This window comes from Cucurbita pepo, chromosome LG19 (assembly GCF_002806865.2).
Source record: "Cucurbita pepo subsp. pepo cultivar mu-cu-16 chromosome LG19, ASM280686v2, whole genome shotgun sequence".
In the NCBI taxonomy this organism is placed as follows: domain Eukaryota; kingdom Viridiplantae; phylum Streptophyta; class Magnoliopsida; order Cucurbitales; family Cucurbitaceae; genus Cucurbita; species Cucurbita pepo.
In genome coordinates, this window is record NC_036656.1 from 3,430,519 (window position 1) to 3,452,811 (window position 22,293).

At 34.8% G+C, this 22,293-nt stretch overlaps 2 protein-coding genes across 2 annotated transcripts; one reads left to right on the top strand and one right to left on the bottom strand.

Moving 5' to 3' along the window:
• The first annotated feature begins 7,530 nt into the window (after positions 1–7,530).
• On the top strand, positions 7,531–12,767 carry LOC111781031 (ankyrin repeat-containing protein ITN1-like). The gene is made up of 4 exons (XM_023661425.1): positions 7,531–7,688; positions 8,080–8,607; positions 9,282–9,691; positions 11,432–12,767. The coding sequence occupies exons 1-4, from the start codon at positions 7,667–7,669 to the stop codon at positions 12,254–12,256; spliced, it is 1,785 nt and encodes a 594-aa protein (XP_023517193.1). The 5' UTR covers positions 7,531–7,666; the 3' UTR covers positions 12,257–12,767.
• Positions 12,768–18,446: 5,679 nt separating this feature from the next.
• On the bottom strand, positions 18,447–19,808 carry LOC111781851 (probable membrane-associated kinase regulator 4). The gene has a single exon (XM_023662569.1). The coding sequence runs from the start codon at positions 19,723–19,725 to the stop codon at positions 18,715–18,717; it is 1,011 nt and encodes a 336-aa protein (XP_023518337.1). The 5' UTR covers positions 19,726–19,808; the 3' UTR covers positions 18,447–18,714.
• Positions 19,809–22,293: the final 2,485 nt, after the last annotated feature.

The following is a 22,293-nucleotide window of genomic DNA, read 5'->3' on the forward strand; positions in this document are numbered from 1 at the left end:
GACACTCGCGTGTGGAACCTATGAGTGATTCTATCCCAGCGCGTGGAAGCGCGTGTAAAGCCCGTTTTCATCTCGTTCGACTTCTGTTTTCTCTATTTTCCTCCCGATTCCAATCCTATCCCTATTTTATATGAAATAGGACCTAATTGAAGAAAAATCACTACCTTTCGATACGCCAATTGTGTGGAAACGCTGCGTAAGGGCAGACATCATCCAAGTAAGTCACCACACGAAACTTTAGGAAGAAATACTTGTAGGAGTTAAGGGTGTACATGGTCCGGGTTGGGTTGGAGGATTTTTTTGACCCAACCCAAAAGTTTGGGTTGGTTGGATTAGTAACCCAACCCGACCCAAAAAATTTCCCAACCCAACCCAAAAAAATTTCGAGTTGGGTTCGGGTTGGTCCAAAAAAATTTGAAAGAATTTAATTTGTATGACCTAAAATGATAAAACAATTACTATCGATAAGTTGTAGATCAAAAATATCAAACTCTCTATTGCATTCATATTATCACCTATAAATATGTAAAGAATATGCAATGAATCAATTCTAAAGTTACCACATCTAATTAAATTATCTACATTCACAATATATAATCCTTCAACAAAATGCCTAAAAATTCACTTATAAATAGGTAAAGAATATTCAATAAATTAATTCCAAAGTTACATCATTTAATAAAATACTTAAAAATTTAAAATTATTCAACCCTCTGTTGCATTCTTAATTCCTACAAAAGAAAAATAGCATTTGAAAGTTAGTACCGTTTTAAGATTGTTTGGATAAAGCACAGTATAACTTCAAATATTTTACTTACATTGAAAAATAATTATTCTTGCATATGACGTTGGAACTTGAAGGTCTTAAATCATCTGAAAAATAAAATATAAATTGTGATATAACAATATAGAATACATCTTAACAAATAGACAATAAATAGGTTTGGAGTTACCTGTCTCAATCATAGAACAAATCTCCAAATCTTCAAGTTGTTGAGGAATATCTAGGGATGCTCATTTTCTACCGATCCAATTTTGTGTACATATTAGAGCTTCCACTGTTTTAGGTTTCAAAGAACTCCTAAAAGAATAAAAAATCCTCCCACCCGTACTAAATGTTGATTCAGAAGATACAATCGACACTAGAACGACCAAAAAACATCTTGGGCAATTTTCGATAAAACTCTATATTTAAACTCATTTGCTTTCCACCATGCCAAAACATCAAAATTATCATCAAGTTCTTCACTAGGGTCAGATAAATATCGATTCACACCATTCTTTAACTCGAGTGAATATTGGTCTTCTCTTTTTCGTTTGTATCTTGATAATACTAATATTGAACCACTCAAATTCTCTTCATCAAGTGTGTCCATCTCCATACTCATGGACTTAGAAGTGAGTCTTGATTTAGATTGATGATGATCTTGAGCATTATCATAAAACTTAGTAGTAATCCTACAAACGAATTAAATAATTCTTTATGCCATCCACCATCACTTTAGCCATAGCATCTTCATAAATATTTGAAAAGCAAAATGATATGTAATCCAATTTGTAACGAGGATCGAGTACCACTGCTATGAATATCCAACATTTTTCCAATCATCAATGGTTGGTGGCCCTATTCTTTTGTTTCCATGATCCCCTCTTTGAAGTAATCAACATAATATAATTCTTCCTTCTCTAATACTTTGAAAGCTTTTTCAAATTTCAAGGCATGATCAAACATCAAATAAGTGGAATTCCATCGAGTCGCCACATCCAAACAAACAAGTGCTTTGCATTTAACTTTTTCTTGTTTAACACGATCTTTAAATTTTATCAATCTCTTGGGGATGATCTAACATACCTCACGGCATTGCGAACACTAGAAATGGAGTCATGCATTTCTTTAAGCCCTTCATTCACAATCAAATTAATTATGTGAGCACAACACCTCATGTGTAATATTTCTCCATCTAAGACAAGTGAATTCCAACTTCTAAGCCTTCTCATATATATGAAATAGCTATATCATTTGAACTTGCATTATCAACTGTGATAGAGAAAACCTTATCGATTCTCCATTCCAATAAACAACTCTCAATAATCTTGTCAATAGTCTCTCCCTTGTGGTTAGCAACTTGACAAAAGTTGAGAATTCTTTTATGCAAATTTCATTCTGAATCAATAAAATGTGCAGTGATTACCATGTAATTAATGTTTTGCAACGAAGTCCATGTGTCAATGGTAAGACAAACCCTCTTGCAATGACTGACTAAAAAATATTTCAACTTTTTTTTTCTTCTAGATAGAGCTGAAATATATCTCTAGCAATGGCTACTCTTGACGGAGGGTCAAACTTAAGACATGCAATACTACAAAACAATTTGAAACCCTCATTTTCTACAAATTTAAATGATAATTCATCCATAATTATCATCTTGGCACATGCTGCTCTACATCTTGTTTGACTAAACAATGAAGTAACAATATTACTACCACCCTCNTTCATTCACAATCAAATTAATTATGTGAGCACAACACCTCATGTGTAATATTTCTCCATCTAAGACAAGTGAATTCCAACTTCTAAGCCTTCTCATATATATGAAATAGCTATATCATTTGAACTTGCATTATCAACTGTGATAGAGAAAACCTTATCGATTCTCCATTCCAATAAACAACTCTCAATAATCTTGTCAATAGTCTCTCCCTTGTGGTTAGCAACTTGACAAAAGTTGAGAATTCTTTTATGCAAATTTCATTCTGAATCAATAAAATGTGCAGTGATTACCATGTAATTAATGTTTTGCAACGAAGTCCATGTGTCAATGGTAAGACAAACCCTCTTGCAATGACTGACTAAAAAATATTTCAACTTTTTTTTTCTTCTAGATAGAGCTGAAATATATCTCTAGCAATGGCTACTCTTGACGGAGGGTCAAACTTAAGACATGCAATACTACAAAACAATTTGAAACCCTCATTTTCTACAAATTTAAATGATAATTCATCCATAATTATCATCTTGGCACATGCTACTCTACATCTTGTTTGACTAAACAATGAAGTAACAATATTACTACCACCCTCTCCATCTATTGAACGTTGAAAACTTAGAGTGGTTTGTCCTTTGTCCTCCACCTTATATGTGTACTTCCTACACTGATTTTTTAAGTGCTTCCATAATGTGCTAGTTCCACAATAATTAATATCACAAGCATACTCCTTAGAAAAATAGTTGCACTTGTACCTCTTATTATTGTTCTCTAATCTTGTAAAGTGATCCCACACGGTTGATTTACTGGGTTTCTCTTCTTAAATTCAGATTGTGTAGCCAATAGTGATTTCGATGCATTATAATTACTAGAGCTACTTGCACGTACAGTTGCACTATTGTTTTCCATCTATAAAAAGTAAAATAGAACTATTATGATTCAAACATTTAACCCAATATGAACAATTATCATAGGATGCATCAAGGCTTGCACATACAGTTGCACTATTGTTTTANTTTTTTTCTTCTAGATAGAGCTGAAATATATCTCTAGCAATGGCTACTCTTGACGGAGGGTCAAACTTAAGACATGCAATACTACAAAACAATTTGAAACCCTCATTTTCTACAAATTTAAATGATAATTCATCCATAATTATCATCTTGGCACATGCTACTCTACATCTTGTTTGACTAAACAATGAAGTAACAATATTACTACCACCCTCTCCATCTATTGAACGTTGAAAACTTAGAGTGGTTTGTCCTTTGTCCTCCACCTTATATGTGTACTTCCTACACTGATTTTTTAAGTGCTTCCATAATGTGCTAGTTCCACAATAATTAATATCACAAGCATACTCCTTAGAAAAATAGTTGCACTTGTACCTCTTATTATTGTTCTCTAATCTTGTAAAGTGATCCCACACGGTTGATTTACTGGGTTTCTCTTCTTAAATTCAGATTGTGTAGCCAATAGTGATTTCGATGCATTATAATTACTAGAGCTACTTGCACGTACAGTTGCACTATTGTTTTCCATCTATAAAAAGTAAAATAGAACTATTATGATTCAAACATTTAACCCAATATGAACAATTATCATAGGATGCATCAAGGCTTGCACATACAGTTGCACTATTGTTTTACATCTATAAAAAGTAAAATAGAACTATTATGATTCAAACATTTAGCCCAATATGAACAATTATCATAGAATGCATCAAGGTTAAAATATACAATCAGTCTTTGCAAGGGGATATAACAAAAAGAGAAAAAGCTTACCCATTGTAGCGTTCGAGGAGACTAAAAAGAGAAAGACGGCGCACGAGAAAGAAACAAGACAAAGAACGCGAGAGAATGCTATTGAGATCAAATTCCTTGTGAGAGACTAAGTATCGAGAGAGATTTGTATTTTGTGGAGAGGCTGAGAGGAATGGATTGCAGAGAGGTAGAGAGAGGAATGGATTGTAGGGAGAGGAATGGATGAATGGATTGCAGAGTCAAATGAATGGCAGAGTAATGGATTGCAGAGTCAAATGAATGGCAGAGGAATGGATTGAAGAGTAAAATGAATGATAGAGGAATGGATTGCAGAGTAAAATGAATTGCAGAGGAATGGGTTGCAAAGTAAAATGAATGGCAGAAGAATGGATTGCATAGTAAAATGAATTGCAGAGGAATGGATTGTAGAATAAAATGAATTGTAGAGGAATTGATTGCAGAGTAAAATGAATTGGAGGGTGAATTGCAGAGGAATGGATTGCAAGAGTAAAATGAATGGGAGAGGAATGGATGACAAAGTAAAATGAATTGAAAAGAAGAATGGATGGCAAAGTAAAATGAATTGAAAAGAGGAATGGATGAGATTGGGGTAAAAATTTAAAATAACTTATTTAAAATAATAGTCATTCTCGCAAGGAGAGTGCTTACTGCCAAGGACTCAGAGCACAGGAGAGAGGGAGTGAGAAATTTCTTTCCCAAGTAATTATTGGGTTTTGAAATGTCACGTTTGAGCTTTAGCTTGGGCTTTGACTTTGGGCTTTTGGACTTTAATTTTTTTTTTTTTAATATTTTCGGGTTGAGCTGGGTTGACCCAATCATTTTCTTTTGGTACCCGAACCCAACTCAAATCAGATCGGGTTAAAAAAAATGGACCCAACCCAACCCTTATATTTTGGGTTGGGTCTGGTTGGGTTCTCTAGTTTTCGGGTTGGGTGTACACACCCCTAGTAGGAGTCGCTTGGAATGTATGCATGTTTAATTATCTTAGGTCTTAGCTTTTCGTGATTAAATGTAGGTATTTGATTGTTAAAAGTAAGATGTATTGTGTGAAATATTATGAGAATTATTTGAGTATTGCAGTTATACTTTAAGCTTCCGCTATATATATGTTCAATTCATGCTGAAAGGAGGATGGGAACTTGTGAATTCTACGCTCCAAGAGTTGATGGATGTTATCGCCCCGTTGAGCATGTATGTTTACTTTGCATGAATTTTGTATAATGATGATGGATGGTAGTTGTGTACACTCAGTTAATTTTCATGATCCAAAGGATTGATAAAGTCTAGAGATATGTTGTTAAAGTGACAAGTCAGTAAGTGTAGACCCAACCTTTCCCTAGGAGCCTAAGAAACTACCACGACATACGAACCACCTCTAGAGTACCCTTAGGCTACTTGTGTGTGGATGGTGTTATAGCTTCGTGGGGGACTAGCGGGTTCCTGATTAGGACTCGACTGCTCGATAGCCATTTTAGCATGGGAAACGGGATACCCACGTCATAACTGACCATTTAGTTGGATGGGATAGGGGAGGTAGCCCTTCCAAATACAGGAGATTACCATGTGACTAGGGGGTTGCAACTCACTTCCTAGGTAAGACCCAGGTAATCTCATAGCCATGCCGAGGTAGCCACTCGCAGGGCACCAGTCCAACACAGGTTAGCATAAGAGGAACTCTACGGGTATAAATGAAAAGACTAAGAACCAAAGAAGCCCCGAGGGACAAGTTCCAAGGGGGAAGCCCTAATGAGCTAAGACCAGAACGAGACGTTCTAGAGCCAAAGGAAGGCCCATGGTTGTTTGTTAAGTTTAGGGTGCGATAAGAGCTTACAAGTAGGTGGCTTACGGAGTATAATTTTATACTCATTCTTGCTATACCTTTCTTTTTCAGGTACGTGAGGCGTCGGGTCAAGAGTGGGCGCGTTGAACGATGTGAATTGTCACAAAGGAAGCGTGTCCCGGGGCGTCAGTCTAGTTTTTCTGATTAGTACGCTTTGTCTTTCATGTTTTCTTTCCTTGTCTATAACTAGTCACATAAATCTTCTTTGCATCGAAATGTTTTCCTTACAAAATAAACGATTCATTTTTGAAATAATGATTCCCTTTGAAACTCTTGCTTGCACACTACACGTCATAGTTATTGTTAGTCACGACTCGAGGTTAAATTTCTTTTGGGGTCGTGACATTAAGTATTGTCGTCAGCCTTAAAGTTTTAAATGCGGAGAGAGGTTTTCACACCCTTATAAGGAATGCTTCGTTCCCCTCTCCAACCGACATGAGATCTCACAATCCACCTCCCTTGGTGAGGCACACCGTCCGATGTCTAACTCTAATACCATTATATTGTGAGATCACTCGTCGGTTGGAGAGGGGAACAAAACATTTCTTACTAAGTGTGTGGAAGTGGAGATCTCTTTCCCAGTAGACGCGTTTTAAAATCGTGACGCAGACAGTGATACGTAACAAGTTAAAACAAACATCTATTAATGGTGAGCTTGAACTGTGGTCCATAGTAATCTATACTCTTATGACATATATCGTTTGTAAAATCGAGGGTAATTTCTCGAATAACATGTTTGTGGCAATAATCCTATAGTTTAAGGACCATATTTGCAAATTTCTCTAATTTATATCAATAGCATGTCGATCACATTAGATTTGAAAAAAAATTAGTAAAAAATAGATATAATATTTGATTTGGAAATAAATATGCCGATTTTATACCGTAAATAAATAATTAATTAATTAAGAAAAAAAATAATTTAGTAATAATTTAATTAATAGAATTTTATACGGTAGAAAATGGTCACAAATGTTAAACTACAAAAATTAATTATAAATTAATATTTAGGGATTTAAAATTGTTATATTTTAAAAATTAAAGACGAAATTGTTATATTATTGTTAGACGAACGTGACTTTACACACTGGTATAATATTGTCTACTTTGAGTATAAGTTCGAATAACTTTAGTTTGGACTTCTCAAAAGGTTTCGTCCGAATAAAAAAAATATTATTTTAATTATAAATACATGATTATGATTATTTTTTAGGAGAACTGAAAATAATAATAATTATTATTATTATTTATTATTATTATTTTCACTCCTCACGGCTCACGCGGGAAATATCAATACACAATAAACGAAAAAAGGAAAAAAAAAAGAAAAGAATCCGACGTGGCGGATCCTGATGTGGGCCCCACCAGCATCGTTTTACGAGCTTGTCTTCTTCTTCCATTTCGAGCGCCGAAGCGTCGCGCTCATTTTCTCTCTATTCCTTCTCTCTCAGCTCTCTGAAGGCCCGTGAAATTTCTTTTACCTCTGCATCAAAATGTATATAAATCTCTTCTCACAACGGTGATTTTGTAGGGTTGGCATTCCTTGAATTTCAGCCATGGGGATTGGGATCAAACCTGGTATTCTTGTTTCTCTTCAATTCCTTTTCATCTTCCTCGTTTTTCCTTTTTGTTGGTGCTGAAATCATTACAATGTATCGATTTTTAATGGCCGAGAAAGTGGAGAAGGATTTGGTCTTGGATGTTTGATTTCTAAGAAATTCGTATCTGATTGTTTTGTTTGTCTCTTGCGTTATTGATATCCCTCTCGGTTGGAAAAACGATTGAGATTGAATTTAATTTCGGTTTTTCTTTTTCCTATTTGCTTGATGTTTAATGGTATTGATGAATAGCAAGAAACTGCATTCATTTTGATGCTAGGGTCACTGCATTTTCAATCGAAGATTTATGTGGTTTTTTTAGGATATATGAAATGATTTTGATTGAATCTTCTCGTGGTTTTTGATATTAGGCGTGAGGGACCTGGAGAAAAGGCTGCGGCTATCGGTCAGCACTAGCAATCTGTATGAGCTGCAGCCTCCACCTACTCCGACCACACCTACTTTGGTGCTGTCCAACTCGAGCAAGACCTTGCTCGTATCAAATTCCAGCAAGTCTCTGGTTTTATCAAATTCTGGCAAGAGGTTGGATAAGAAGAAGTATGTAAAGCAGGTGACAGGCAGACACAATGATACTGAGCTGCACTTGGCTGCACAGAGGGGTGATTTGACTGCTGTGAGACAGATTTTGGGTGAAATCGATGCTCAGATGGTTGGAACTTTGAGTGGAGCAGATTTTGATGCAGAGGTTGCAGAGATAAGGTCTGCTATTGTGAATGAGGTGAATGAGTTGGGAGAGACGGCATTGTTTACAGCAGCAGAGAAGGGGCATTTGGATATTGTGAAGGAGCTGTTACAGTATTCCACTAAGGAGGGTATGACTATGAAGAATAGGTCTGGTTTTGATCCTTTCCATATTGCTGCAAGTCAGGGTCACGAAGGTATCTTACTGCTCCTATGCAAGCTTCTTTTCTTTTGTTTCTGTCATTTTTCTTACTCTAAGTTTGTCCTTAATCACAGCCTTTTCTGCGTGTATTTATTGTTGGATTGAGTTTTCATGTCTTAGTTTTATTGGGAAAATACCAATCCATGAACTTGTACCATTCCAACAGTCCTGATCAACCAATTTTCGGGGGCTGGACATGATTGCGTTCACAAATCTATTGCTCGATTCCCCGAGTTCAATCAGGCAATAGATTCGACCACGGAAGTCCAGAAATGCTCGCGTTAAAATGCATGCTCTGCTTATTGATCTATAAATGGACTGAAAAATAGTATAGGCATTCGATCAAGTAATATGGATGTAGCTATTGCTTACCGTATATGGTATCCTACTATCTTTACCTTTGATCGTGCCACATTTTCAGTTGAGTGCTGCCTAGTCTAGAATTGACTCATTTAAGTAGAAATGAGAACTCTGAATAAAAAAGTGACCCTTATAAGTTTAGAACAAAATGCACGATTTGGATGATACTTTTGCAGTTTTTAATAACATAGAATGACGTGTTTCTACTATTGTAAATGCACATGGTTTCTAAAGAGCTGTGGTTGTACCTTCATAAGCATATGGATGATGTAATTTCAATTCAACTCAGTTAGTAATTATCTTTTGCAGCCATCGTCCAGGTATTGTTAGAGCACGATCCGGGACTGAGTAAAACAGTTGGCCAATCAAATGCAACTCCTATTATTTCCGCTGCTACAAGAGGCCATATTGGAGTAGTCAATGTGTTGCTTTCAACAGATTCTAGCTCGCTAGAGATATCCAGGTCCAACGGGAAGAATGCATTACATTTAGCAGCTCGACAAGGGCATGTTGAAATTGTGAGAGCTTTGCTTCACAAGGATCCACAACTAGCACGGAGGAATGATAAGAAAGGGCAGACGGCATTGCATATGGCTGTAAAAGGAACCAGCTGTGAAGTGGTGAAGCTGCTTCTTAGTGCAGATCCAGCTCTTGTCATGCTTCCTGACAGGTTCGGCAATACTGCATTACATGTTGCAACCAGGAAAAGAAGGGCAGAGGTATCAATTGTCATGCATTTTCCGTATTTGACCATGGTCATGGACTGAACATTCTTCTTGTTTTACTTTCTTGTTTTGGTTTTTAGTTTTTCAATTAAGTTTGAGATAAACATGGTTAGTGTAATATCCCAAGTCCATCGCTAGTAGATATTGTCCTCTTTGGGCTTTCCCTTTTAGGCTTCCCCTCGAGGTTTTTATAACGCGTTTGCTAGGGAGAGGTTTCCACACTTTTATAAAGAGTGCGATCTCACAATCCACCCCTCTTCGGAGCCCAGTGTCCTCGCTGACACTCGTTCCCCTCTCTAATCATTGTGGGATCTCACAATCCAACCTCCTTCGAGGCTCAGCGTCCTTGCTGGCACACCGCCCGGTGTTTGGCTCTGATACCATTTGTAACAACCCAAACCCACCGTTAGTACATATTTCCTCTTTGGCCTTTTCCTTTCAAACTTCCCCTCAAGGTTTTTAAAACGTGTTTGCTAGGGTGAGATTTCCACACCCTTATAAGAATGCGATCTCACAATCCACCCCTCTTCGGGGCCCAGCGTCCTCGCTAGCACTCGTTCCCCTTTCTAATCGATGTAGGGTCTCACAATCCACCTCCCTTCAAGGACGCTGAGCCCCGAAGGGGGTGGATTGTGAGATCTCACTTCGATTGGAGAGGGGAATGAGTGTCAGCGAGGACGTTGGGCCCCCAATGAAGGTGGATTGTAAGATCCCAGTAGAAATCGTTCCCTAATAGACACATTTTTAAAAACCTTGAGGAGAATCCCAGAAAGGAAAGTCTAAGAAAAAACAATATCTGATACCGGTGGGCTTTAGCTGTTACAGTTGGACAATAAAATTATGTCAGTGACCAAGTTTAACTCAGTCAACAGAAACTCAATGGTACAAGAATTGGCATCTAGATGGGATGTTTTGAATTGAAATGGAAAGAAGAGATGCAAAGGTTTGTTTCCAAGCTCCCGGAGCATTTTGATTTCTTCCAGGAGATTTTCCATATAGCCGTTATGTTTTTGACTTCCCACCATAAGTGAGTCGTATCAGGTAGTTTAAGTTAGTTATTTAACCAATTCTCAGGCAGCTCAATTTATGCATCGAGTTTGTCACATTAGCCTAAGCCTGCTTGACAACATTACAAATTATTAGCTATTGCTTTTTACTAGATAAATACGTGTTAGGAACTACGGACCTCCACAATGGTATGATATTGTCCCCTTTGAGCATGAGCTCTCATGGCTTTCCTTTTCGTTTTCTGAAAAGGTCTTGTACCAATAAAGATGTATGCCTTATAAAAATCCATGATCAACTCCTTAATTAGCCGATGGAGACTCCTCTCCCAACAATCCTCAACAATACGTGCCTTAGATAGAGTCTCTTTACTAAAATATACAATATTCCTGTTCATCAATGTTCCACGGTTAGATCATTATGGTGCTTTCTATATAAGAAAAAAGTCTTTTGAACTACATTCTTATTTGTAATTGTATTTGCATGACTTTCTTTTCCTAAGAAAACTAGACATTTGATTTGTTTACATAATAATTTGTAAATGTGGAAGATTTGGAAACATGTGAGATACTAAATACCAGCTGCATCAGGTAGAAAGGAAAATTTCGAAGTGCATATTCTTCAGTTTCTTTTTATTGGAACCATTTTGGGTGTGAATGATCTTAGATAATTAATATTACTGAATTTCGTTACAAAGTATCTCTCATGAATCCTTAAAATCTCTTGCAGATTGTCAATGAGTTAGTACGGGTTCGGGATACAAATGTGAATGCATTGACTAGAGACCTTAAAACGCCCCTCGACATTGCCGAAGCACTTCCGCTGTCTGAAGAGACCTCGGAGATTAAAGATTGCTTGGCACGTTGTGGGGCAGTAAGTGCAAATGATCTCAACCAACGTCGAGATGAGCTAAGACAAACAGTGACAGAGATAAAAAAGGATGTCCATATTCAGCTCGAACAAGCTCGCAAGACGAACAGGAACATGACTGGGATTGCTAAGGAACTTCGGAAGCTTCATAGAGCTGGAATCAACAATGCAACCAACTCGATTACAGTGGTTGCTGTGCTCTTTGCAACAGTTGCATTCGCAGCAATCTTCACAGTTCCGGGCGGTGACGACCGTAATGGTATGGCTGTGATGGTAGGCAGCCCAGCATTCCAAGTGTTCTTCATTTTCAATGCCATCGCCCTGTTCACATCCTTGGCAGTTGTTGTGGTACAAATAACAATTGTGAGAGGAGAGACTAAATCAGAGAGACGAGTTGTGGAAGTGATCAATAAGTTGATGTGGTTGGCATCCGTCTGCACTACAATAGCATTTGTTTCTTCATCTTACATAGTCGTTGGACGGCGTAACCGATGGGCAGCAGTTCTCATTTCCATCATCGGTGGCGTGACGATGGCGGGAATTCTCGGTGCAATGACATACTATGTGATCAAGTCCAAACGAATCCGAAGAGTAAGGAAAAAGATGAAGCTTATGAGGGATGGTAACCATTCGTGGCATCATTCCGAGTCCGATTCGGAAGTAAATCCTATCTATGCCATTTGATATGATCCTACACACATTTCAAACATGGTTATGTTGCAAAATCACCCGCCCCATTGCAGTTCTCAGCGGCTAAGGAACTTGCGCTGTGCCAAAGGATGTATTGCTATCACTCCTGGTTCCCATTTTCAGACCATCATTCCTCCACTGATGCAGTCTCTTTTCTTGAACAGATAATGAAGCATATCTGATCCCAAAGCCCATTGGGTTAAGACTTCTGGGATGTCTTAGGCCGATCTTGGAGGCTTAGCTGATTTGAATCGTCCAAGGCAGCTTCAAATATCATCCATTAACGGGTAATTCATAACTCTATGCTCTAATTGTAATTAATACATAGAGAATCTGTTATTTATGACTAAAAGAAAACTAACAAAGGAAAAGAAGATAGTGAAGAGAATTGATTGGTTGTAAAGTGAAATTTTGTACCTTTTGTTTTGCTCTTACTTTTCATGAAGGAAGCCATTGTTAGTGAAGACTAAGGATTCAATTTTGATCATATTAACTTCATTTTAAATATGTTTAAATGTCTAAAATGCCTTTTCGTATATCAATCTTTTATACATTTTAAATGCCTACATAAATTTATTCTTTTTCATTCTCTCCTTGTTTGCTTGACATGTTGATGATGAGGTTATGTGGATAAATTATGCTCCTTTTAGTTGATATATATGATGGTCATTGTGATTTGTTGCCCTGTTTGTAGGAGGGGTATGTTAGCAAATAAATAATTTACCTGTGTTAGGGTGAAAAACCCCGCCCACGTGCAAGGTTGGCCACGCGACACGACATAGCTGACTTTAGGTTAAGCACTTGGTACCCCGACCTTAGGTCAAGGTGAAAGAAACCACCCACAAGTACTATGCTCAAGCTCACTTTGAGAATACTTTAAGTTTATACTAATTTCAACATCAAAGCACGTTTGGTAGAACACCACACCCAGTTACCTTTCATAGCCATTTGATCCTTTGGACTTATCCTAGTTGTGTAAGTCTGACTTACGTGCATAACGAACTCTTGGGTTGAAAACTTTCGGGTTGGGTTGGGTTACTAATCTAATCAACCCAAACTTTTGGGTTGGTCCAAAAAAATCTCTCAACCCAACCCAATTCAGACAATGAATACGGTAAGTTTCTTAATGTAATTTATAAACTTTTGTTCGGTTCGGGTCAACCTAAAGTTTTTGACCTATAAACTTGAAATCGAATCGGTTCGAGTTCAGAAAACTCCTATAATTTGGGTTGGGTCGGTCCGGATTATCGGGTTGATTGTACACTCCTACACAACAACAATGAATAAAATTTATTATTTTTATAAGATATGTGCATATTATACATTTGTAGTTGACCTAATTCGACCTCCGTTGTAAGGAGGGATTTAAACTTCCAACCTCAAACAAAAAAAAAAAAGCATGAAATAACCTTTTAAAAGTATGATCTACGATATTAAAAAAAACAAAACACGAAAGTACGAGAAAATGTTTATGCTCTCTAACGAGTCATATCACGGTTAAAGTTAAGAATGTCGTGAGATTGATCGATGATGTGAGAAGCATAAAAAGCTGTTTTCAAAGCATTTATAAGAGAACAAGTCTTTGTACATTGGCANAAAAAAAAAAAAAAAAAAAAAAAAAAAACTCAAACCAAATTTCAATGTAATCTAAAACAGTCACTCTTTTGTTCTCAATTCTGAAAACTTTACACACTTTTTAAAAATATTTGAATGAACCTTTGTGGGACTGTACTATCTGACCATGAACCTAATATCAACATATTTAAAATACTTTGAAAATGATAGAATTAGAGCGACAAAGTTGAATGGCTTACACAATTGCTTATTAGATATGTTTGTTCTTGACTTCTGCTCTACCTCGGTACATGTTTATCGTTTAGTCGATAGGAGCTCGTACTTACTTTCTAACCTACCTCGATTTCTTGGGTCTAGCTCAATATTGTCGGTACCACATTCTAGCGACAATATTTCTCAATTTGGCGCTTCTGGCCGCGCCTCTTGAGCTGCCCTGGCTCGATATTGTATCGATTGGGGGTTATCTTGGAAGTAGTGCTCCGAGGAAAGATTCCTGGTACGCTCTCAAGAAGATTTGTTCGGGGCTGTTCACTTTCATTTGAGAAAGGAGTTTGATAAAAAAGAGTTTGGGAATGTCCTGCATAGTTAACAAACATTGAGTTTGGAGTCGAGACAACATGGATACGAAACGAGGAAAGTTTAGTTTGGATACCAAATTTGAGAATAATCAAGGCATTTTTAGTGATTCGGCGTGCCCCTACACTAGATGCTTCACCGACTTGGTCTTAGAGAGAATAGAACGAGTTACCCTAACCTTAGTCTGACTAAGAGTTTGAATTGTTCTATTGCCAAACTACAACGAGAGTTTCGCCTTTCGGTCACACCAGTCATGTTCCAGTGGCTCGGATGAGTAACTACACTCAACCAATCATTAAAATTCATTTCTTTTCGGTTCAACAACGTACAAGATAGTGATTCGAACCTCTAGCCTTTAGATCGATCAAAGGTGCAGTATCTTATTTAAGACGAGATAGCTATTAAAACCGTCTTAAGTTACTCATAAACACAATCCAAAACAAAGATAAAGATCCAATGTAAAGAAAACTGAAATGTGGACCAATCGAACAAAGCGTTCGTTCTCATCGAACCCATTTCAAATTCCTAAACATAACTCGAACGAAACGTGAAAATAAAGACGAGATTTCTTTTGGGGAAGAAGATGACAAGTTAGAGTCCAAAAACATATCTGCAAGAAATAATGTTGAGATGCTTTGAATTGAACATTTTCTTTTCTGACAGTCTCCACATGTTCTTCTGCCTTGGTTGCTCCCAATAATGCCATCCTCAAACAAACCTCTTCCTCTTCTTAAACATATCTCCAAACTTCTTTCTTTTGCTTCTTTTCCGGTTTTTTTTAACGATATCAATTTTTGTTTTAGTCTCTTCGTCCCTGCCTGCCTAAGGACTTATGTGTATGTTTTGGAACAGGAACGTTCACCTTTTGTAACAAGTAGACCCATGCATCGTACGATACGATGGGAGGGTTTTGTACCTCCTTTAGATATCTCGAGCCTTTGTGCTCCCAATGTCGAGCTAGAACGAAAGCTCTCGAGAAAATAGAGATAAACCCATTTGCTCATATAATTTTTACAAAAGAATTACCTCCTTTAGATATCTTGAGCCCCTGTGCTCCTAATGTCGAGCTAGAACGAAAGCTCTCGAGAAAATAGAGATAAACCCATTTACTCATATAATTTTACTAAAGAATGAGTCATTTCACTATTACCGTAGGACTAGATCTTAGTACCAGTCTCTAACAATCAAAGACGCATCGTAAACCTATCAATGAAGCAACAACTGGTACTAGAGGAGCGATCATGAACTGGACACAAGAATTTGTCAGTGTTTTCAATGAAATCCTCTTATTTTTGTGGTTCAGGATCGTAGGAGGTCAATATCCTCTTATTTTTGTGGTTCAGGATCGTAGGAGGTCAATATAAACATATCTCGATGACTGTTTAACCCGAGCTTAACTTACTTTTAAGCAAAAAATTTCAAAATTTGAACCGTTATTAAGTCAAAAATCAAACGTTTTAAAAATTTAGGTCTAATTTAAAACAAGTGGTTGGTTTACTTACCGAACAAAATCTCCATAGAATCAACCAAATCTTATATTTTATTAATAGCCAAAATATTTATTTATTATTATTATTATTGTTTTCTTGTGTTGTTTGGTGAATGAGAAATGTGTAAATAAATCAGGTTATGAGAAGAAGATTTATAATTTATTTATTTTTATTTTTATATTCATGAAGAAAACAAAAATATAAATAAATAAATATTATTTGATTTTAAATGTTTTTCTTGTCTTGTGCTAATGAAGGACGATTCAAGTACTTTCACTTAAAATATTATTACATGAATTGTTATATATATATATATATTATATTTTATCCTTATTGCTAAAGTGTTTATGGGTCGAGTTGGGTCGGAGGTGTGAGACTACGCAGGTGACCTTAACTATCTCGGATTTAAAGTGATTTTATGACCCAGTGGAACGGTTGTCAGCTAACCTTCCATAAATGATGTTTAAACGTGTGGATGCCATATTGTCCTAACAAATTTTATGAGTAGCGCCTCAATCCAAGATACCAGACGGACGAGTTCATATATTTTTTTAGACTCAACTAATTGTTCGAGTTGTAATTTTTCAACCAAGCAACTTCAGTTAAATAGTGAATTAAACTTAATCCAATCATAGAATATTTGGGTCGGGTTGCTTCGGGTTGTTTTTGGCAATTATTCAATTTTTTAATTTTAATAAAGGTAAATATATATTTTAAAAATTAAAATAGTAATGAAATAAATAACATAATAATATATATATATATATATATATAATAATTTAAAAAATATTTTTTAAAATTAACAATAAATTTTTGATTTAATTATTCTAAATTAGTTTTACAGTAATCTACAAACCAACTTAACCGAATCAAAACAAGCTAATAACTCAACCAGGGTTAGGCTGTGTTGAGTTTTTTGAAGACTCCTACAATTTTAATTCTTTGGTTTGTGATCATAAAATATTTGTGTTCGATATTCTAATATTAATTCAACTTATTAACGCGTATATTATCGACTAAAACGTCAAAATTTTAAACTTTCACATGAGGTGTCATTACTTAAAAAAGCAATAAACGCTTTAATTATCAAACTATATTCAGATTGGACAATTAAAACGCTAAAATAATGTTTGAAAAGCTTTAATTTTTATGGATCAAACATCAAATTTTGTATACTTTAATCATAACATAACCTTTAAAGAAATAAATATATATTCAAGATCTATTTAGCATGTGAGGCAGCTAAGTATGGAAATCATCAAACTTTTCTTTTTCTTTTTTTTTCTCAATTTTTTTAAAAAAATTTATAACCGTCAATCCTACTACTAACTGGTATTGTCCGTTATTGTCTGTTATGTATCACCGTTAGTCTCACGATTTTAAAACGCGTCTATTACAAACAGATTTCCACATCCTTTCTCACGGATGTGGACCCCACAATTTGCGAGAGAAAATAAATAAAATAAAATAAAATAAAAAATTGTGAGTGTATGCAAATTGGGATATTCTTCCATGGTTGATTGTTTGAGAGTGTGAAGCTGTATAAAGCTGCCTCACAGTTCAGACACCATTTGGAATCTATGAAATTAAAAAGGTTTTTTTTTTTTTTTTTTTTAAATTATTTTTATTTTTATTTTCTCATTTAAAAAAAAAAAACTTTATTATTATATTTTTTATTTAAAAAAGAAATTGTTTTAATATTTTTTATTTAAAAAAGAAATTGTTTTACTGAGCAGACAATGATAGACATGTTTACTTGTGTGTTCTTTTTAGCTGTCAATGAGTGGAGAAGAGAAAGAGTACTTCAAAAAACTATGATAATTATGAAAAATATGAACTAAAGGAACCCAAATTTTGGACACTTTTTTTGTACTTTGGAGGGAGGGGGGTGCCCTTCACATCTATTCTCGGGTTATAAACGTATGTCTTCGACTACCTTATGGCTCGAGTAAAGGAGGGAAATGAACGAACTAATACTATATTCGAATGAGGCTGATTTTGAAAATATGAAATTGTGGTTACGAAATTGTGCAAGTACTTAATCGTAAGAACTTCAAAATCAAACATGCTTTGTTTGGACTTTCAAGTGTGGAATTCGGGTTCCAAATCCCAGTTCAAATTCTGGGTATTGGGCGTGGATGGCCTCCATCCTTAGAAACAGATCAAGTCAATTAGAAAACGTAGTCATACCATAGAAAAACATCGGGATTATCAAGTATCGAATTAAGGTTTTAATCCCAATTCAAATTCTGGGTATTGGGCGTGGATTGCCTCCGCCCTTAGAAACAGTTCAAGTCAATTAGAAAACATAGTCATACCATAGAAAAATATCGGGACCATCAAGTATTAGATTAGGATTCTAATCCCAATTCAAATTTGGGGTATTGGACGTGGATTGCCTCCACTCTTAGAAACAGTTCAGGTGAATTAGGAAACGTAGTCATATCATAGGGAAGTGTCGAGACCAGTAACGATTGATTTCAGATTTCAAATCCCGATTCAAATTCTGGGTATTGGACGTTACACGATGTAGCAACAAGAACAAATCATAATCGTATGAGAGATGTTTAAGAAAGTAATTAACAATCTAATTATGATTTAGAGCTTAATCTAACAAAAACAACTTACAACAACCAGCCAAGAAGAATCAAACCAAAAAAGAGAAGAAAAAAAAGTGACAAAACTCCAAAGAATTCAAACAAAGAGCTGTTTGATTCAACTCAAACAACTATACAAATTTGTACAGAAAAAACAGAGCATTCAAACAACAGAGTATCCATTTATGAGCTTTTTTCTTCCCTTTTTTCGCCATCAAATCCTGCAAAGCTCTGAACTTTTTTGATCCCCACGAGCTAAGATCTTTGAAGCTGAAAGAGAACATGTTTGTTCTTGAGATTCAAACAGCTTTTGTGAATGTTTACAGTGAGCTATTGCCCCTTCAATGCAGCTCTCAATCTCTGAATTTGAGCTGATACTTCTCTTAAACAGCAACAGATCCGAAAACCCATTTGAACTAAACGAAAATGATGAAGAAAGAGATGAAGAACTTGAAGAACAAGATGAAGAACTGCTCTGAATCGCCCCTGAAAATGACTTTCTGTGATGAAATTCCTCAACTTTTGGGATCTTCCATTTGTTATAATCAATTCTACCAAATGGATTCTTTTTGGTAACTTTAAGGAACTTTTCTGAACTTCCCCTGTTTTCAAAAATGGTCTCTGTTCCTTCGTTGAACGCAGATTTGGAACAGAGCTTGTTAGAACAAGCTGATTTACTGAACATAGTCGTGAAATAAGCCATTGATGATTGCTTGAATTGCTTCATTTTCTTTGACCATGATTTTCTTGGTGGGGTTTCCTCTTTGAATCGTAACAAGAACTCATCTGGGTTTAGCTCACAGCTCGGTCTGCATGACTCACTGAGTGAGAAATTGTATGACTCGGGAGGTGGAGATTTAATGGTGATGAAAGGAAACTGAAAGTTTTCTGAAAAAGATTGGTTTTTTCTTGATGGGTTTTGGGAGATTGGGCTGTGGATGAGTTTTTGGATCATTTGTAAACGGGGAGGGAGGTGGAGAGGGAGTAATTTTCCTTTGTAGAACAGTTCGTCGGCCGGCGAAGTTATGGCCTCTGTTTCGCCGGGGAATGACGTCATTTGGACTTGGAACTCGAAATCTCTTGTAGCCGCCGTTGCCGGCGGCGGCGGCGGTGGGGATCCAATGGAATAGCGGAATAAGTTGGAAGAAAGGGAAGAGGTGAGTTCCATGTCTATATAGTCTTCTTCCGGTGGAGGGGCGACGAATGGAGCTTCGACGGTGGTCATTACAGTGCGACGGTGGAGAAGGCGGAGGAGAGAAACAGAGAGGGGAGAGAGTGGCGGAGGAGAGAAACAGAGAGGGGAGAGAGTGGCGGAGGAGAGAAACAGGGAGAGAACAGGAGAGAGATCTCTATATATATATACACATTATATTTCCCAAAGTAAAAATAATGATAAAATAATATTTTGATTTTTTAGTTTAACCTGTCAAAATTTCAAAACAGGCTAAATTATTAATAAAAATGTCACTTTCTATAATAATAATAAATAAATAATTAATTAATTTTTAAAAATTTCAACAATACTATTCTATTTTCAAAAAAAAAAAAAAAAAAAAAAAAAATGTTAATTTTAGTTTTAATAATGTTTCAAAAATACCATTAATCTTTAAAAAGTTTTATTAATATATTTAACTATTTTTAAAAAAGTTAAAAAAAATATATTGTTGGTGGGTATACCCTTTCCTCTGTGATAAAAAAAAATTCATAAAAACACAAAAATTCATGAATTATCTACAAACGTCTTAATGATATTTTAAAAAGTTTATAGGTATTTTTGAGATGTGGTACTAACCGTAAATGTATTATTTTTTTTTTAAGTTGAATGGTATTAATAATTTTTTTGTTTTTTTTTTTTTTTTTTTTTTTTAACACGAAATTTAAAATATATTTTTTAAAACAATTTTGAAAGTAGAAAGGTATTTTTGAAATTTTAAAAATTTAAGTTTTTTTTTTATAGATAAAATGCAAAATTTAAGAATATTAGCGGGCTTTTAATCATACCATACAAATTAAAAATTTAATAAAAAAAAAATCTTATTTTTAGAAAATTGAACTAAAATAATTTTTAATGTAAAATGAGTAGAAATGAAATAATTTAAGCTAAATTATATAATGTTTGGAAAAATTAGTAATGATTCTAAAAACTTTTAAATGAAATTATTTGTTTAATAAAGTGTTTTAAAACATACATTTTTTCTGAAAATGCATAATAATTTTTAATTATTTATTTTATAGTGATTTTAAGTGTATAATAATTCAAACTTTTATTAGCAATTTAGAGGGAATTATATAAAATAAAATTAATTAAATTAAATTTGTATAATAATGATAATAGAACAAGAAAGTTGAAGCCTCTTTTGAAAACGTCCATCTTTCTCATCACCTTTTTGGTATAACTTTTTTTCATCATATATGATTTAGACATATCAATATTTTTGTTCTCTTTAAAAATTATTAATAAATTTTACAAAATAATAAAATAAATTATTATTATTATTATTATTATTATTCACATGTAAACTAATTTTAGTTATTTAAATTGAATATTTAGAATATGTATATCTAAATATTTAGTGGAAAATAATGATAAAAAGTTAGGTTATAAACACATCACCTGTCTTGCAATATTTTTGTTTCAATCAATTAAATGACAATTTGACTTTAATTACCATTTAAAACTTCAAGAAATATACTAACTTAGATATATATATATATATATATAAGTAAATAAATAAATAAATAAATAAATAAATAATAATACATGCATTGAATACTTCCAAGGACTAAAAATGTAGGAGAAAGAGACAACAAATCTTTTCTTTTATTTATTCTTAGCAGCAATTCAGCCACGTGTATAAATCTCATGCTAACTTAGAGGCCCAATGGGGAAATTTAAATAATTTCAAAATTTTAAAAAATAATTAAAAAAACTTTTGCTATTTTGAATAGGTTCATTTAAGTATATTATGATTTCTTCTCATCTAAGAAGGATGAAACTACATGTCAAAAATCAAATATCTTATTTATCTTAATCATAAGTATAGTAAAATTTTCAAAATATGTAAGTATATCTGTTACATAGTTAACTAGTCAATGCTCGTATAAATATTATAATATACCATGATAAACATGGGTGCTCGTGGAGACACTTCAGGAACATTAACATGGGTGCTCGTGGAGACACTTTAGGAACATTAGGGGATACCCTTCGTGCTCGTGGAGACACTTCAAGAACATTAGGGGATACCCTACATTTTTAACCTTTACATTTGACTGATACTTTCATAAATTTGGGATACCCTACATTTTTAACATTTAAAATTTCTACTGTTATTTTTCTCCAACCACAAAATTTCTGGACATATATGGTTTTATTATTCATGTCCTGCTTTCCCATATCTGTTATTATCAGAAAAATATATATATAATACATCAGATTTGAATAATTTTTTTGCATATGCTCCTCCTCGTTTTGACCTGGTCAAACATGTCGGAAGATCAAACCTTCCATTGGTTCTTAATTAATTAATTAATCATAATACTAATTGTAAACCAAAGCTCAAAATATTGAATGAAGAGAGAGAGAGGGAACTTCAAAAGTGTTCCATTCTCTTTCATCCACTTTTCAGGAATTTGAATCCAATCAATTTGAATTCCAATCACTAGCTAAAACATGACTCAACTAGATAAATGCATATAATCAGAATAAGACTCAGACGTATTTGAATCTCAATCATCTCGCTAAACATAACTCATAAATCAATTAGATAAAGGCATACAATCAAGGTCAGAC